This window comes from Equus quagga, chromosome 3 (genome assembly GCF_021613505.1).
Source record: "Equus quagga isolate Etosha38 chromosome 3, UCLA_HA_Equagga_1.0, whole genome shotgun sequence".
NCBI lineage: Eukaryota > Metazoa > Chordata > Mammalia > Perissodactyla > Equidae > Equus > Equus quagga.
The window spans coordinates 41,353,673-41,368,301 of NC_060269.1; the positions used below are offsets into that span (position 1 = coordinate 41,353,673).

The window sequence follows — 14,629 nt, forward strand, 5'->3', positions numbered from 1 at the left end:
AGGCAAATAGTTTCTCCATCATTTCTAGTAGTCTTATTTACTAACATTTAATAATTTATAACATGCATTGAGCACTTACTATGAGTCAAGCATTGTTCTAAGTATACATGTATTAATTTATTATCCACATGAAAATTCCATCAAGCTTAAAATACTGTTATCCACATTTTCCAGATGAGCAAACTGAGGCACCGTGCCCAAGATCACACAGCTAGTAGGAGTCGAGCTGAGATTCAAACCCAGGCCCTCTCGCCCCATAGTCTGTCTATATTTTTCATCACAGCATGCAGCCTAATTTTAGTCTTCAAAGCTATGAACACTCTACCATGTAATGTCAGGCATCTTTAGTTATAGAACCAAGAACTAGACAAAGCCCCGGCAAGTTATATATTGTCTGTAACTAGAGGTACATCCTACAGACTCTAGGCTATTCTCCACCTAGCACATATCCAAACATATTATCTGATCATCTTTCCCAAGCAGGAAGAGAGGAAAGGAAGTAAAGCCAGCTGATTAGTCTTGGGGAGCAGTTGGGTTGGGGCAAGGTGAAGAACAATATCAAAACAAAGTCTGAGAGAGAATCCTACAGTCGATCTCGAATGGCAAAAACAGGTCATCAAAGCAAAGCCAGAGGCATATACAGCACATGCTGGGAACTAAGGTATAAGGTCAACAGGAGGAGGATAATCAGGAAGACGACCGTTGGTGAGTAATCTAGACATACCCTGGAAACAGGCGCAAAAGACCACTGTGGAAATCTCACGTGCTTTAAATGCATGTGTACAGATGGGTCGGGTCCATTTAGAAGACCCAGAAGAAAACAATCACATGCAGGTAATGCAATTATATGACCATCAAAGCTGGTACACACTGTGTAAACATACAAGCATGTATGTAAGGGAAACTTATATAAGAGTATGTGAGTAGTAAGGTGAGCGGTAAGTAATGGAATTCAGACCATAAAATTCCAAAGGATCAAGGATAAAACATATTGAGGAAATAAACTTTACAATAAAATTAATATGTATGCAAATTAAAAAGTAAAAACCTTGACTAGTTGCAACTCTTACTAGCAGATATGTTTTTCGTTATGTAGCTCTTCATTTCAATTTAACAAAGCTATTGACCTTCTGCTATACGAGATTGAGGACACTAGGAATGTCAGGGGACTCAAATACCATTAAATTGCACTCCCACAAGGTACTCACAATTCATTGTTTTACTAACACAAGTAAACAGCTGTAGCACCATAAAGAACATTAAGAAAATATCTGGACAGAACACGAAAACATTTAATGGGTTGAGGTGGCATTTGAGATGGGCCTACAATCTCTCTAGTTTGAAAGACAGGCAAGAGGTGATGGGACAGAACTAGGGTGATGACAATGGGTATAAATGAAGGGACAGATGCAAGAAACACTGGAGGCCTTGCCAACTCCTGTGGTCAAATTTGGGGAGGAACCAAAGGTGATACTAAGATTTTAGGAAACGTCACCTCCCTTAATCAAGTCTCTTACTTCCAAAGCTGCGAGAGGGCATTCTGGGTCCTCCATTTTTACCTCAACAATACAGTTGAGACAAAAGACTTTACCAAAAGCTAGGGGATTCACAAAAAGGAAATAATTCCAAAAGATATAATGAATCATAAATGAGATATAGTTTAGTCCTTTTCAGCCCGTGGAGCACAGCAGGCATCAAGCCTTCCCATCTCTCCATGTCTTCTCAGATGGTAGATGCTATTTTTAGTCCACTGCCCAGGCACCCCTCCTAGACAGGCTCCTCAAAGTCAGGCCACTAGAGCGAACCAACAAGCATGGCCAGGTGCTCTCCCACAGGCCCAGGGTGGAATCTCAAGCCCTGCTTTTTACTCAACTGATTCATAAGAGACATGGCCTTGCTCTTTGCCCTTGCAATTCTCAACAGCACAAAACACAACCAATCCAATAAACAGCAAATACATACACACAGACACACTGAACATACAAACACATCAATAGAAGGGACACATTAACAAAAATAGGAAAGTTTCAAAAAGGAGCTGGTTAATGAAAATTGAAAAAGAAAGAAATTAAAAATAGTAGAAGGAAAATGACTTCAATTTTGGAAATGTTCGACTTGAGGTGCCAAAAATATATCCAGGTAGAGATACACACCAGGTAGAGAAATGTTAATCTGGTGTTTATAAGGGAGGTTGACCCTGGAGATGTTAAAAAAAAAAAAGTTGCAATTCTGGAAATATAAAGAAGAAAATATACAAAGGAAAGAAGTGAGAGGAAGACCTTGAAGATGCTTCCACCACATTGACTGGGGTGGCACAAGGGAGAGGCAGACAGAGAACGCCATGAGACAAAAGGTGGAGAAGAAGATGCCTTTAAAGAGCGGAAGTGGGCCACTGTCTAAAATGCTTTAGAAAGAATGAGGAAGGTTATGACTAAGAAAAGCTCATTGGATTTAAATAAAAGAACACAGCTGCCTATTGAGAGACAGGATTTAGAATAGTGATGATGGAAGGTCAGAACAGGGGCCTAAGGAGTTACTGGCAAGTGAAAGCAGGCCATATGTCATTCATTCTTTCTTTTTGAGGAAGATCAGCCCTGAGCTAACATCTGCTACCAATCCTCCTCTTTTTGCTGAGGAAGACTGGCCCTGAGCTAACATCTGTGCCATCTTCCTCTACTTTATATGTGGGATGCCTACCACAGCATGGCTTGCCAAGCGGTGCCATGTCCCCACCCAGGATCCGAACCAGCGAACCCCGCGCAGCCGAAGCGGAACGTGCATCATTCATTCTTGAGGACTGACAGTGGAAGGAAGGAGAGAGAGAACAGGAGACCATATGCTCCCTTAGCATGGGAACCTTGCCAGTTTTGTTCACTGATGCATCCCCAGCATCAAGACCAGGTCTTGGCATGTAATAGGTACTCAAAAAATACTTGTTCATTGAATGTTATTTACTCAATGAATACTGTTTGATTAAATAAATGAATTAGCAAATAAATATAGTACAGTCACACGCCACATAATGACATTTCTGTCAACAAGGTACTGCATACACGACGTTGGTCTCATAAGATTAGAACCATATAGCCCAGGTGTGTAGTAGGCCATACCACCCAGGTTTGTGTAAGTACACTCTGCAATGTTTGCACAAGAACAAAATCACCTGACTATGCATTTCTCAGTGGTATCCCTGGTGTTAAGCCAGGGCAGGACTGTACCGATATTTGAGGGAGTATGAGAGAATAATCTTGTCAAGGCATGTGTGCGATTCAGGTATAAATGCTAGAGTTATATTGTTTTAAGATCTGGTTACAAGATAAAGGCTGTAAGCGCAGTTCACGTCATTGGACTTAGTGTAGGGCTGAGAGTGGAGGTCTTGCCTAGAGGATGAAGTTTTCGGCAGTAATCTGAGGAAAAGGGGCATCTTTCAGGCCAGACACTAGAACTTGGGAAGAAAGCCCTGAGTGTCTGCAGAGTAGAAGTTCCCCTCTGCCTTGACCACGAAAGCACCGAGAGATACTGAAAGGAGTTCCTGAGGGGTGGGCTGTTAAGAAGGGTCTCTCCAAGGAGGGGCCGTGGGGAGCAAGAAATTAAGAAATCCAGGCGAGTGCCTGCAAGGTTGGGAAAACCCTTTGGGGCTGGAGGGCACCTATCTGAGGCTGCTACTGGTTCTTGTACTTTGTAATAAATCCCTTCGTTCTGCCCCTCATTTAAAGTCTGGCAAGTTCTAACCTGGGTGTGAGAATATAAAAGGGATCAGGCAGCCCTGTGGTGGCAGCAAGAGGAGTGAGAAGACCAGAACCCCAAGGATTAGTCATGTGGAAAAACCACCAAGACACCTTCAAAGTTCAAGGGTTTATTTATTAGATGACATGGTATTTCCTCACAGGGAATCTAGCGAAGAAGGTTTTTTTTCTGTTGTTTCTCATTTTGTTTGTATTTGATTTTGACCAAGGAGAACTGAGCAGATATGAGGTCAAAAGGTAGAGAGCAACAGAAAGAAGGTCCAGTAATAAGAATGGATACAATGTAATTACACAAAGCCATGGATGAAAGGAAAGGCCATGAGATCCAAAGGCTAGCTGGGGAGGTTCGTTTTCACAAAGTGGTATAAAGAAAGATTGAGACGGTAAACAGAGAGAAAGCAGGTGGAAGACACTCCGGTGAGGCTCCCCTGGAAGTGTGGGGACCGGGTGAGCTAGAGGGCTTAGGAACACAGAAAGTTCACACAGCCACTGTGGAGAGGCCACCAGAGAAACCAGTGGAGAAGAGAGCTTCTGTAATCTTGAGGGGCTAGCTCACTGGAATGTCCAGAACTTCCAATCAGCATGATTTAATACTGTCTACAGCAATATTTGGCAACCTGGAAAGGTTTTTTGCAATTGGAGATGCAGTCCTACACTTGAGCCAAGTTCAGCTCACCATAATGGATCCGCCACATACCGAGTCATAATAATGGGATCAACTCACACCTCATGGCAGAATCATCTCATAATTTTAGAAACAACTCTAAAGACAGGTTCTAATCAAAACAATCCCAATTAATCCACCCTTCTTATTTTCCTTCAAATGGAGCCAAGCTGTACTGTTTCATACCAAGATCCTTAAGGTCTTCCAGATGGAAGAAATTCTGGAAATCATCTAGTCCAACCTCTCACTTATTATGACTTCATTTTTAGAAATCTGTGGCAGAAACTATCAGCACATACTGGCACCCATGTGCCCCTCTACATTTCTCAGTATCCTCTGCAGTACAACTGAGGTCACGTGGCTGAGCTCTGACCAATGGGGCGTTGGTGGATGTGATCTGAGTCACTCTCAAGCCTTAACTTTGGATGGAAGAGGACCAGCCGACCTGTCTCATATCAGACTCTGTGTGAGAGATAAATACACTTCCATTGTTACCTTCTGACATTTGCAGACTCGTCTGTTTCAGCAGCAAGCATTAATTGATTTTCAAGCCTTCTCCTAACAACCTAGCAACTCAAAGAGTTGCCAATCATGCTAGAGAAAGGGATGAAGAGTATTACTGCCCACAGACCCAAAGGATTAAAAAAAAACAGAAGCAGTCATGAAATTCATTTTTACAATATAGTAGCATCTAACTTATCTAAAGGTTATTATTTGAGACATACTTATAAAGACTAAAGCCTCACCCTCCCACCCACCCCAAACCAGGAAATAAGCAGCAGAGGTCTTAAAACAACCCAGCCTGAGAGCTAAATAAAGCTTTTGGGCTTCACTCACTAGTTAGCCTCTCAGGCTCTATTTATTTACTCAAGTTATCTTCGAGTAAATAAATCTGTCTTGGAAAACTGGTTTGTTATCTCACATCAGATAAGAAATAGGAAACTGGAAGCAACAAGAGTGGTGCTGGAAGGGCGCAAATCAAACCAGTGTTCTGAGAGTGAAGGAGAGACCAGAACTCTAAAAGGCAACACACCCAAAAAGCAGGGTAAAAAGCACCATTTTATAAAGGATGATGGAACCTCACCACTCCTCAGAGTCCTGAGGTGTCACTGGAGGAGCCCAGTCCATAGCTGATAAAAATGATTTGATGTTCTCAACTAGCCTTGGGAAGCTTCTAAAGAAGGCAGCAAAATGTGTATGAAGTCTCCAGAAATGGTTGATCAAAACAGTTTCAGTGTTAAAGGCATGCACTTGTTTATTTGAAAAACTAGTTTGTGAGGGCCACTTTATTTCCCTAGGATGCCACAAAATGATGCTCAAAAATATGAGACATTGCTCAAAAATGGTATACTGTTTGGCTGAGAGTAGGGGGTTCTTCCCAAACAGATCTGGATGCACACATCCAGCATGAAGGAAACTGGGATTCCATAAGCAAAATCAAGATCCAAACAGCATGTGAAGTAGAAAGGACCTTAGAGATCATGCAGCCCAAGCCCATTGCTGAAGGGTTAGGTGATCAGAAGGCACCCATGCATCTCACTGTAGGGGAGGAACTAGAGTCCATGTCCCCTGCTTTCCGAGCCAGGATATAACCATCCATATCACAATTCTCCTTCCCTGGACAGACTCACAACCTCTGCATCCCTTGCATCCCTCCCCAGGCCCTCTGGTTCATCCACAGGCCTAATGCACTCACCTGCAGGAAGCAGTGTCCAACTGGGGCATGCTCCGCAAGGGTGGCATTGTACACCTGCCTCAGGAAGATGGGCTCGTTGTCATTCACGTCATCCACGGTGATGCTCACCAGGCAGGTGGCAGAGAGCGGGGGCTCTCCAAAGTCTTGGGCCACCACTCTAAGTTCTACCCACTCCTGGACCTCTCGGTCCAGACTCCGGGTGGTGCTGATCACGCCACTTTCGGGATCTATGGTGAAGGACGCTCCACACTCTGCCAGAGGCCGCGGAGCCTCTGGGCTGCAGAGAGCGTGGAGATGAACCAGAGTGTAGCGCAGCCGGGCATGGTCGGTGCCAGCCTCGTCCGCATCGGAGGCGCTGACCCACACGACCGCGGTGCCGGGGACAGCAGCCTCGGACACTGAGGCCCGGTAATGCTCCTGGCTGAAGAGAGGCGGCTGGTCGTTGAGGTCCGCAACCCGGAGCAGCAGCATCTCCTCCGTGCTCAGCGGCGGGGACCCCGCATCCGTGGCCACCAGTCGCAAACCATACAGATCGCGGCTCTCCCTGTCCAGCGGCCCCTCCACGCAAAGGAAAAATACCCCTGGAGAGCCGCCAGGCCGCAGCGCGAAGGCTCCCTCCCCGCCCTCCAAGGACAACGAGATGCTCCCGCCTCCAAGGTCTACATCAAGTTCCCCAGCGGCCTCCTCTTCCTTCTCCCGGTCACCGTCCGCGTCGGACACCGAGACACGAGCCACATAGTCTCCGAGTCGGGCACCCTCGGAGACACGAGCGGTGCCTCCCTCGGTGAGGAAGAGCAGGTGAATGGCGGGCCGATTGTCATTCACGTCCAGCACCGCGATGGACACGCGCACGGTGGCGACCTCGGGCTCCGCACCTCCGTCGCGGGCCTCGACCACCAGCTGGTGCCAGGCCTGCGCCTCGCGGTCCAGCGGCCTCTGCACCCGCAGCACGCCGCTCAGTTCCTCCACGGTGAAGTAGGCCGCGTCGCCCAGCGACCCGCCGCCGCCGCCGCCCGCCCCGGGGCTCTGCCGGGCGCGGATGCTGTAGCGCACGTGGCCGTTGGGCCCCAGGTCACGGTCGGTGGCGCGCACGCGACAGACCTCTGCGCCCGGCCGAGCGTCCTCGCGCACCGCGGCGCGGTACTCGCTCTGCTCGAAGACAGGTGGGTTGTCGTTCTCATCCAGCACGCGCAGCTCCACACGCAGGTGGCCCGTGCGCCGCGGAAGACCGCCGTCCCATGCCTCGATCTGCAGCTCGTGGGCCGCCGCCGCCTCTCGGTCCAAGCGCCGCAGCAACACCAGGTCTAGGGGCTCCAGGGACGACAAGGACTGCAGTGACGGTGGTAACCCAGGGGTCCCGTAGCGCAACTGGAAGAAGGGTCCTGCGGGGTCCTCGGAAAGGTCGGGCGGTTGGATCAGGCTGTAGCCCTGTGTGCTGAACAGCCCGGCGTCGGGGTCTTGGGCACCTGGCAGGCGGAAGGCGGTACCTGGCGGACTCAGCTCGGAGACGTCGAGTTGCAGGGAGTCTCGGGGAAAGCGAGGCGAGTGGTCGTTCACGTCGTTGACGCGGATCTCCACCTGCACCACAGCGCCCAGCAGCGTGGCGGCCACGAAGCTGTAGTGGTCGCGCCGCTCGCGGTCCAGAGACCGAGCCGTTCGGATGATGCCCGTGTCCGGATGCACGTGGAAGTCGTCGAGCAGCGGGGAGTCATCGGAATCCTCTGACAGAAAGAAGCCGCCCCCCTCCTGCTGCTGCGCGGCCGGCAGCCCGGCGCGGATGTCGCCGACTAGAGTGTCCGGAGGAAGTCCCTCGTCTACGGAAAGGCTGAGGTTGAACACCTGGACAGATGAGCCCGAGGCCGCCCACAGCCACGCGTGCATGAAGAGCCAGAGCAGGAAGCGCTGCGCCCTTGCGCCCCCGCCGCCGCCGCCCCGCCGCCCGCGGGGTGACCCTCTCCTCCCGGGGAGCAGGAGGCGCTTCCCGGAGGGAGCCCCACGCCGGTGACGCCCTGCGCCCATCCTCCGCCCAAAAGGGTTCATTTCTCCGCCAGCTCCTCGGGAAGGCTCCCGGGTAACTGCCAGCTTGTGGCGGGATGGCAGAAAAATCCAGGAGCCTCTTCCGTGTCTGAGCCAAAGAAGAAAAGACTTTGTTTGTCAAACAAACCAACAGACCCAAGAGCTCCCAAGGTTACGTCTGCAACTGGTGAAAACGTCCTCCGCCTGCAGCTCACGCAGACAGGGAAGCTGCAGCTGCCTCTGCCGCTGCAGCCACCTCTTCAGCCCCTGGATTTCTTTAAACGAGTCTCATCTCTTTTTCTCTCTCTCTTTTTATTCCTTTTGCATCTGTTCCTTGTTCTCCTCCGCTGGTTGTTTCCCCCTGGTAACGTCAGGTGCATTATTTCTTTTGCCAAAAAGGATGAAATTATTTAAAGCGGACACACACAAGGAGAAGATGGGGGTCGGGCCGGGGAAGGGGGTGGAGTAAGGGCGGGGAGGCCAAGAGTGAGGGCGCCAGGCCGGAGCGAAGGAGGAGGGAAGGAGGGAGGGGCGGCTCTGGCTGCGGCAGGGTCAGCTGCTCCGGGGGCGGGCACTCCCCGCGGCGTCTCGGGACGCCAGGGACCGCGCGGCTCCCGCTCCGCCCCAGCCCCCGCCGCCTCCCCTCCCCGCTCGTCCCCGCCGGGTGACGCGGCGCACGCGAGGGTAAACTCCAACCTGCGAGTCGCCCCTCTGCAGCAGGGCGCGTTCGCAGCTGGGCCAGGGACGGGAACGGGGGTAGCAAATGCCAAAAGCCCAGATTTGGACCGTGGGGCGGGTGGGGGTCGCGCAGGCGGGCCGTCTGCTCTGGTGGTGATGTGTGGGGGAAGGTGAGGGGCGCAGCCTCTCCACGCCTTCCCCCCACCCCCCACCCCGTCCCCCGCATCTCCTCCCTTCTGCAGCCCTGACGCTTGGGTCAGGCTGAGCGGAGAGGGTGGGGGGTTATAATCACTTTGGGGAGCCAAAAACTTGTGTTCTCCATTTGGCGAGAGAGACTCGTCCCCAGCGGAAGGACAGATGGAGTCAAAGGCCGATGCACAGCTGGGGCCAGGATGACTGCAAAAGGGGAAAGGCGGAACTTGCAAAAACCTTCCAGAACCCCCGGGAAATCTGTGACACACATGGTGCAAACCACGCTTTATTATGCCGGGCTACTAATCAGCGACGTGTGAGCGTCTTGTCACTCCCCTCTGCCACCGGGAATGACAATGGATTCGACTTGCGAACGGTTTTTTATGCATTCAGCGCCATCGCAACACTTCCAGGATGTTTGATGATGCTGATTTATGGGCAGAAAGACGGGGTGGCTGAGGCCCCACCGCCTCTGAGCGCTCTGCTGTCGCCTCTGAGCAAGGAAGTTTGCAGGCAGGGCCACTACTGAACCACTTTTCAAAATAGCTTGTGTCTGAGCCCAAGAAACATGCCAATAAATTGTTATAGTGGCAGATTTCCCTTAAGTTATTCCTAATAATAGGTAGAAATTGATAAATGGCCTCTAATAAAGAACACTCAAGGAAGGACTCTCTGCCCTCTTAGGAATGGCTGGCCATATTTGGCAAATGGTTTCTGCAGTTTTACATTTAGGCGGCATGGAAGAATTAATATCCTAGATACTGTTGCTGTCTTTTAGGGAGGACCAAAGGCCCTGCATGGCAGTCTCTTGCAGCAACAGAAAAATGCCTTTTTAATATATAGTGGAGTTCTGCATAATTGCTCATCTGCAGTCACATCATCATCTCTACCTCTGACAAAATAATAATAAAATAGTTAATTTTATAGCAGATATGTTGCATGTAAACGGAGACATTATTAAAACAAATACTGCTTCCTTTCACCATTGAAGTCTCCTTACCATTATGGAGATTTGTTCTGAATCTTTTGTCTTCTTTCACCTCAACCTCTGCAAATCTCGCCCTAACTAGTCCCCTTGCCTCCACTCTTGCCCCTTTGTAAGTAATTCTCAACCAAGCACTGGGGTTAATACTTTTAAAGCTAACTCAAATCTTGTCACCCTCTGGTTAGAACCTGCCAATGTATTTCCATTATACTTGGATTATAATTCAGACTCCCTTCCTCCATCAGACTCCTTCCAATAGTACAAGCTTCTACCTAATATGGCCCTAGCCACCTTTCTGACCTCATTTCACACCACCACTCTGGATCCAGCTGTGCTGCCTCTTTGCTGATTCTGGTACCTGTTATGGACTGAATTCATACGTTGAAACCCTACCCCTCAATGGGATCATAGTAGGAAGTGGAGTCTTTGGGAGGTAATTAGGATTAGATGAGGTCATGGGATGAGGTTCCTTAAAGGAGTCATGAAGAGCTTGCTGCTCTCTGCTCTCCACCATGCAAGGATATACGAAGTTGGCAGTCAGCAATCAGGAAGGGGGCCCTTACCAGACCTTGATCCTGTTGGCACCTTGATCTTGGACTTCCAGCCTCCAGAACCGTGAGAAATACATTTCTGTTGTTTATAAGCCACCCAGTCTATGGTAGTTTGTTATAGCAGCCTGAACAGACTAAGACAATATGTCTGAATTGTAAGAACATTTCTGTGCCTGGGAGTGATTTCTTCTGTTTTGTAAAGATTTAGTTCTTTCTCATTCATGTCTCAACTCAAATGTCAACTGTTTGGAGACCTTTCCTGACCACCCTATCTCAAGTATCTTCTCCACCATAAACTCTGTATTCTTATATTACATTTCATTCACAGCACCTATCAGTACCTGAAATTAGCTTGTTTTATTCATTCGTTTATTAGATCGCTGTAAGCTTAACCCTCTTTATGCACTTTAAGCACTGCTTTATCCCAGAACCTAGGACAGTACCTAGCACATAATGGGCCTCTATTCACTACATACGTGTTGAATGACTGGATGGATGGTTGGTTGAACTGATGGGTGAATGGAAGGATAAGTCTGTTAAAGGAGGGTTTTGAAGCCATAACTCAGAATTAATTGGCCTTGAGATCCTTTATTGTGATGAATTGTATCTCGCAATTTACTTATTTTAATCATTGTAGGGGGCTTCTTGAACTTATTTCTGAATTTCTTCAACTTATTTTGCAAACTGTATTGTTACCAAATATTTACTTGAGTCTAAAAATAAAGGAAAAGCAGCTAGCTTTTCTGCATCTTTCACTGACACGTTCTTTGTAAACAGTGGTTTAGTTTAGAAACAAATGGAAAATCAGGAACTTCAGACATCTATTTTCCCTTAGTTTTTAGGCTTTATATTTCAAGCATGTGCAATTCAGGGTCTCCTGCTAATTTCACAACATCCTTCATTGAATGTCCTGAGCAGCATTCTAGGATTGAGAATTCAGCTTAGCTGAGTAAAAGAAATAAGAGCACTTCTCAAATACGTAAAACAAGTTTAGACAGCACAGGACCAGCAGCCTGCAAGGCAGAGGTCGAGGTATGACCTTCTTGAGAGAAGCATCATCGTGTAAGTACCAAGAATTTGGGCTATGAAGCTGGGTAACCCTGGTTCTGCTCTATAATTCTGGGCAAGTTCTTGCAATCTTTTTAAGCCTCAGTTTCCTCCTCCCTAAATTGGGGATTATAATGTCCAACTTACAGGGATGTTATGAGTCTTAAACGAGACAATGTATGTGTACTAGCACGTAGAAGGCATTCAGTAAATATTACTTCTCTTCCCCTCTCTTGCTTGCGTGATCAAATATTTTAGGAGTGAAGTGTTTTGGGATTCTCAATAATATCAAACTCTGACTTCTTGGCCTCCTTCAGTGTATGGAAAGGGAAAATGTAAAATTCCCCGTATCATGAATAGAGAGCATCACAGCAGAAAGACCTAGAGCAGATCTTCACCTGGTGTTGCATAGTTTAGGTGGCACAGAAAGTCTATCGTCAAAAACACTTTCTCTCAGACTGGAGATAGTCCTTAGCTTTGTAATAGTTAACTTAGTCTAAGTAGTTACTAAGTGCTCAAAGCAGTGTTCAAAGCATCTCACATCAGCCCGTTAGGGAAGGGATTATAATTACTATCCTCCTCTCACAGATGAAGAAATTGAGGTTCAGGGGCACTGCAAGTCCCTTGACCAAAGTCACACAGGTGTAAGTGGTGTAACTGGAACCTGAACCCAGACAGTTTGCTCCAGTGTCTACGGTCTTCTGAGCTCTTCACTGGTCACTTATCATCTCTGTTATTTTTCTGCTTAAAGCAGATTATGTCGCTTCTGAATTCTCTTTGAAATCAGTACAGTGAGAAAGTAAGAGTTTTGGAAAGACCTGGCAGAACTACAGAAATAAGAGCTTTGGACAGCACATTGTATGAGTGGTGGGATGGCACAGGAGAATAGCCACAAGGATAGGACTACTTGGGAATACAACAAAAGAAGCCTATTATTTAGGGGCCGACCCAGTGGCATAGTGGTTAAGTTCGCACACTCCACTTGGGAGGACTGGGGTTCACAGGTTCGGATCCCAGGCATGGACCTACATGCCACTCATCAAACCATTCTGTGGCGGCGGCGGCCCACATACAAAATAGAGGAAGATTGGCAGAGATGTTAGCTCAGCGACAATCTTCCTCAAGCAAAAAGAGGAAGATTGGCAACAGATGTTAGCTCAGGGCTAAGCTTCCTCACCAAAAATAAAGAAAGAAACCAATTATTTAGAATAGGTAGTTAAAGCCAAGCAAGGGGGATCATATGAAACGTGGAGGGTTTCTTCCCATCTTGTTCCACAGGGGGAAGACCCTCTGAGGTTAGGAGGGACCCTATGACAGTGGGGAGTACCCTTGCCATCTTTGGCTTACATGTCATCTTTCTAAAAAAATGAGCTGAAAAGTGTTTGGAGCTTGAGATGGTTAAATTCTATGTATCAACTTAGTTAGGCCATGGTGCCCAGTTGTTTTGTCAAACTCTAGTCTAAATGTTGTTGTGAAGGTATTTTGTAGATGCGATTAACATTGACAATGAGAAATTGGGGCCAGCCCTGTGGTGCAGTGGTTAAGTTCGTGTGCTCCACTTTGGTGGCCTGGGGTTTGCAGGTTCAGACCCCGGGTGTGGACCTACATACCACCTATCAAGCCATGCTATGGCAGGCGTCCAGCATATAAAGTAGAGGACAATGGGCACAGAGGTTAGCTGAGGGCCTCTCTTCCTTAGCAAAAAGAGGAGGAATGGTGGCGGATCTTAGCTCAGGGCTAATCTTCCTCAAAAAAGCGTAGAAAAAGAAAAAAAGAAACATTTACAATGAAATGGCTTTAAGTGAAGATTACTCTTGATCATATGGGTAGGCCTCACCCAATCAGTTGAAGACCTTAAATCAAAAACTGAGTTTCCCAGAGAAGAATAAATTCTGCCTCAAGACTGTAACATAGAAATTCCTGAATTTCCAGGCTGCTGGCCTGCCCTAGCAGTTTTGAACTTGTCAGCCTCTACAATCCTGTAAGTCAATTACCATATGTATATTGGTTCTGTTTCTCTGGTGAACTCTTACACAGAGCTTTATAAGAAGAGAAGAAGATTTAGTGTCTAATATCATAGTCTGTATTTAACATCTACATGTATTTTCTCTTCTTAAAATTTTTGAATCAGAATCCTGGACATGATGGGATCTTGTGCAGACAGGTAACTACAGGGTGGGTAAATCAAGTCCACCTCCCACCGTGGGGCCTAAGCCTTCCGAAAGAGATAGAGGATCATCTTTCTCCTCTTTTTTAGCATTGAGAACTGACTTATACACACCCATTCAATTTTCTCAACCCAAAAGAATATGATTTAATTTTAGAGAATATTAGTCTCTGTTTTTGATATCAACATATAGTTATTTCTTTAGATTCTTTGGGAAGATAGAGAAAAATTTGTCAATAATTTTTTATACCAACATTTTGTCAAATGTTTGGAAAGAAGTATAACGTGGCTTATTATTAAGTATATTTAGAGATATGCTTGTATCAAATCATATTTTTCAAATCTGGAAGCTGGAATGTAAGAGTTACAGATACTAAAGCTTTCTTTATATTTGAAGATTATAGTATAAGTAGGTGTGAGACAGAACCCCCAGCTAAAGTAATTCCCGCCCAGTTTTGTCCACATCCCCTCTTCTCTCTCCCACATTGCTTATTCTCCTTCCCAATAATTGTAAGGCAGATCACTTCTCCCCACTCCCTCCACCAGACTCCAGATGGCGGGCAAGGGCCAATCAACCCTGCTCAACACACAGCCTTTCAGATTTGGCTTCTCTGACTCTGTCTTTGGCGCGCACACACACACACACACACACACCCCTTCTTGCTTTCCCTGAAAGCCTTTCTTTAGATGAAATGATCCCAGCTCCTTATTTCCCTAACCCTTTAATCATTTTGTCTCTGTTCTCTGAGCTTTGTCCAATTCCCCTATGTATCATTTAAGATGTGGAAACCAAAACCGCACACCATTTTCTAACAGTCTACGCATTGCCAAATCTAGGGGGGCCGACTTACTTCTTCAATCAGAAATCAAAGCCAACTCCAACAGGT

At 47.2% G+C, this 14,629-nt stretch overlaps 1 protein-coding gene across 1 annotated transcript in view; it reads right to left on the bottom strand.

The window, feature by feature from the left end:
• Positions 1 to 8,146, bottom strand: part of DCHS2 (dachsous cadherin-related 2) — a 237,122-nt gene extending 228,976 nt beyond the window's left edge. The window contains exon 1 of the mRNA XM_046655652.1: positions 6,107 to 8,146. Within this exon, the coding sequence (XP_046511608.1) occupies positions 6,107 to 8,146 (2,040 nt within the window). The remainder of the gene's footprint in view (positions 1 to 6,106) is intronic.
• Positions 8,147 to 14,629: the final 6,483 nt, after the last annotated feature.